The sequence below is a fragment of the Merops nubicus genome, unplaced genomic scaffold (assembly GCF_000691845.1).
Source record: "Merops nubicus isolate BGI_N331 unplaced genomic scaffold, ASM69184v1 scaffold15328, whole genome shotgun sequence".
NCBI classification, from domain to species: domain Eukaryota; kingdom Metazoa; phylum Chordata; class Aves; order Coraciiformes; family Meropidae; genus Merops; species Merops nubicus.
Window position 1 is genome coordinate 8,156 of NW_008623774.1, and position 4,247 is coordinate 12,402.

Here is a 4,247-nt window from a genome sequence, read left to right on the forward strand (position 1 = left end):
TTGGGACCAGGTCTCTTTCCTGTTGACGGTGACTGCGGAATTTGTTCCTTGCTGCTTCTTCTTAAGAGATTTCATGAAGAGGAGTAAATTCAGCTCAGGCTTTCATACATCACAAGATTTATTAACCCATCAAGTAGCCCCTACAGAAAAAAAAAAATTAGAAAAAAAAAAAGCTAGCAAACTCAGGCAGCACTCCTCAAAAATCAAAGAGATAATACAATCTTTAAACAAAAACTTCAGACTGCCAGAAACTCAGCTGACCAAGGCTACTTAAAACAACAAACCCTGTCCAATGTACAAACTGGCCAGCTTAACTACATGCCCCTTCCTCAGCTGATTTTCTTAACGAACACTGAAAATGGATTGCTCTGTCCTCAATCCAGCTTAAGTAATTGTCTGGAATTTCTGAAGGTTACACCCTATGAAAGGTTCTTTATTTGTACCCTTTGCACAAACTACCAGTGTTAAGAATCCAACATTTTCTGGCCCTCAAAACAACCCTGGTCTCTTTTGCTCCTCCATTTCTCTGAAGTAATTTCTTTAATGAGTTTAAGAAAGAGAACTTTAAAGACACGTGTACTCACTGAAAAAAGAAAATACACAGCATTGATGAAGCAAGAAAATACAGAGCAGATCCCCATCCAGCTACCTGCTGCCAGGGAACCCATCACTTCTGTGTTGTGAAACAACAATTTTTAACAACATTGCAGAGTTTAAAAACAAGATTTAAGAAAGGGGGAATGATTATCATTAATTCAACACCCCATTAAGCTACTCCAAAAATGAATTACCAGTACCTCCAAATATCATGTTTCAGCTATTCTAAATGAAATAGATGGACTGTGAAATAAAGGGTGTGGGTGTGTGTAATTTAAAATCCTGCATTTGGATTTTGTATAGTCTGAAAGCTTGAGATCTTTCCTACTTTTTGACCTGTGAATATAGATGTAATGAAACCATCACATATATTGTATGATTCAATGTTACATTCAGTTTTCTAGCAACAACAATACTGAGACATCATCGTTACTTTAAGACTGCTTTGGATGTTTCTGAACACTTGTTACTGCTGCCATCACTTCTAGTTCTGATCTCTCATGTGCATGGTCACTATAAAGAATGCATTTGCCCTTCTTCAAGTTCTTTGACACGTGCTTATTTCCCAAAGCCCTGCCTCATAATTACTTTTACCTGACCAGTACATCCTCACTCAGTCTACCTTAAAACTCATTGTAAGTCAGACTCACTAATCGTGTCTTCTGACATACCAGGAACTGTCACTGTTTTTTAACCACAGCAAAATTCTACAATTTCTTTTTAGCTGACCCCAAAAGCATTCAAAGTAGCTTGCTCCCAAAAATGTGTTGAAAAAAGCAACTTATGACTAAGCTGCAGATCTTCAGCATACCTCATTGCATCTTCTGTTCCTCTTAAATTTAACACAGGCACACGTGAGCCACAAAGGACAAGAAAAGCTGAAAGAGTATTAAACCACTTACGGTAATTTCATCCTCATGAAAACTCTGGCCATGAAGAAGCTCAAGAGCACGCTGACAAATCCAATAAAGAGTAAAAGAAACCTATTCAGCTTGGGGATATTTGGTGCATTGGATCGATCCAGAATTATGAATCCTAGGCCACCCATTGTGAAGAGGAAACTGGATGCGAGCCCTTCCATGATATATTGCCCATTTACCCTAAAGAAAATAAAAAACAGGGAGGGGGAAGAAGAGAGCCAGAAAAAGATTAGTTTTAAACAAACTATTTACATTTCAAATCCCATCTACTCAGCCCATATTAATTGCACAAATGCATAGGATGATTAACTTTGATGGCTGACTTTCTAACAAGTAGAAGGTATGGAAACTGATGTTATGAAATTACATCAAGGCTTTAATCAGTAATTTCTCTCCAAGACTGATAGCGTGCAAGGTGACCAGTCAAGCACGGTGTGTACAGTTGTATGTAACAGTGTATACTAACGGCCACTGCATAAGCTCATCAATTTTCTGAAATATTTAGTCCAAAGTAGCACCTAATTTCACAGGTGGTTCAAGGCCTCTGGGCCATTGAGGTTTCCAAGTCTTACTGCCACCCCAATGTTCAGAGAGCAGTGCCTGAACCCTCACCAGGTGCAGATCCCCCCCAAAGCACTATGTCACTGCACAGCTGCGGGTTCCAGCACACAGCAGAGGCCCCCCTTGTCTCCAGCATGTTCTGCTGCTGGCTCGCTGCCAGCTGTCAGTCTGCACAGCCACCCTCCCTCCTTACAACGCTCAGATGGAGACAGCAGAAGCCAAGGTGCTGAAAGAACATTGCACCTGGCTCATGAGTCTCCTGCTTCCCACAGCCACTCAACCCATCTACTGTCACTGTAATTAAAAACCTCATAAAAATTAGTACCGATGAAACTACTGCGGATGCCAACACAGAAATTATCATTGTTGTCTCATATCTTGTAAACAAACAATTTCACCTTCTTTAATGTTGTTTTCACTGACTTGTTCTAAAGCCTCAGAATCACAGACGTTTTGTTGGGAAAAGACCTTTAAGATCATTGAGTCCAACCATCCACCCAGCACTGCCAGGTCCACCACTAACTATGTCCCTAAGCGCCACATCTACACATCTTTCAAATACCTTCAGGGAAGGTGACTCCACCACCTCCCCAAGCAGCCTGTTCCAGAACTTGACAACCCTTTCAGGGAAGAAATTTTTCCTAACACCCAACCTAAACCTCCCCTGGCACAACTTGAGGCCATCTCCTCTTGTCCTATCACTTGTTACTTAGGAGAACACACTGACCCCCACCTTACTACAACCTCCTTTCAGGAAGTTGTAGAGTGATCAGGTCTCCCCTGAGCCACCTTTTCTCATGGCTAAACCCCAGCTCCCTCAGCTGCTCCTCATGAGACTTGTTCTCTAAACCCTTCACCAGCTTCATCGCCCTTCTCTGAACATGATCCAGCACCTCAGTGTCCTTCCTGTAGTGAGGAAAAACTGAACCCAGTATTGGAGATGCAGCCTCACCAGTGCTGAGTACACTCACAATCACTTCCCTAGTCCTGCTGGCCACATTGTTTCTGATACAAGCCAGGATGCTGTTGGCCTTCTTGGTTCATGTTCAAGTGGCTGCTGATCAACACCTCCCCACCTTCCCCCCCGCCTTTCCACCAGGCAGCTTTCCAGCCTATCAGCTCCCTGCAGTAGCTCAATTCATCTACATTGCAACAATCCAAGGCAGTCTGAAACATACTACGCCTACTGTAAGCCAAAATACGTACAGGAGGCATATCACAGACCTCAGAGATGTAAAGAACTTTTCTGGTTTTTAACAAGAACTAATATGTTTCTTGGAGCCGGTTTCGACACACAAAAACCACAGTTACAAATGTAGATTTAACCCCCTTTGGACCAATTTGTTACTAAGCAGTCTCTAGCTTATTTTCATTATGAGAAGCATAAGGCGCAAAGAAGACACTCTTATTTCACATTTGTAACTATGTTCCCCACCCTCAGACAAAAAGGTCCCAGTTACACCAGAGTTTAAAAGGCCAGAACCAATAGTTTCATAGACATTACATTTGCCATTATGAAATATGATCGAGTATGTCTGCATCCACTATAAATCTCAACTTTAATATCAAGGGTTTGGAATAAAAACAAGTACCACCAGCTCAAATTTTTTTTTCTTACCAGCTTTTCATTTTTAAAAGCTTTAGCACTGAGTTCTTCTATTCCCACTGACTTCAATTTAAAAACAGGAGGAAAGGAGGGACAGGAGGGACTAAAACATTTGGAAACAAAGGGCTTATACAGAACAGACCCTGCCTTGCTCAGAGCTCAAAGAGAAGTAGATGCACAACTCTGTGAGGTGGTTTTATTCACTTGCAGTTAGGCATTTGCAGCACCTCTCTTGTGGGGACAGAGGCCTCTCCTACCCTCTTACCTGTATGCCAAGAACGCCACTGGCCTCTGATGCCCGTGTTCGTCTGTCATCGACCCCACGCTGGGAGGTTCCACAATCACGTCGTAGATAATCCCTGCGTGGAGGAAAGCAAGCATCACCTCTGCCTCACGGCAGCGAGGGCCACCCGCGCACCGCAGGGCCGGGGTGTGTGTTCTAGGGGCGGTCTGCAGTCGGACAAGAGCCGGGGACGAGGGGGGAGGGCAGGGGAGGCGGCGGCGACTCCGCTACCTGGGGCCGGGCCCAGCAGCCCGCCGCGCAGGGGAAGAGTCAGCTCGCA

The 4,247-nt window shown here is 43.6% G+C and overlaps 1 protein-coding gene across 1 annotated transcript; it reads right to left on the minus strand.

The window, feature by feature from the left end:
* Positions 1-121: 121 nt before the first annotated feature.
* On the minus strand, positions 122-4,065 carry LOC103777630 (oligosaccharyltransferase complex subunit ostc). The gene is made up of 3 exons (XM_008945189.1): positions 3,950-4,065; positions 1,500-1,697; positions 122-140 (listed from the first exon to the last, which is right to left on the minus strand). The coding sequence occupies exons 1-3, from the start codon at positions 4,063-4,065 to the stop codon at positions 122-124; spliced, it is 333 nt and encodes a 110-aa protein (XP_008943437.1).
* Positions 4,066-4,247: the final 182 nt, after the last annotated feature.

Coding starts and splice junctions, on each gene's coding strand:
- LOC103777630 (XM_008945189.1), bottom strand. CDS start 4,065: ATGCTTGCTTTCCTCCACGCAGGGATTATCTACGACGTGATTGTGGAA. Junction 1,698..3,949: donor GTGGCGTTCTTGGCATACAG/GTAAGAGGGTAG, acceptor TATTTTCTTTAG/GGTAAATGGGCAATATATCA.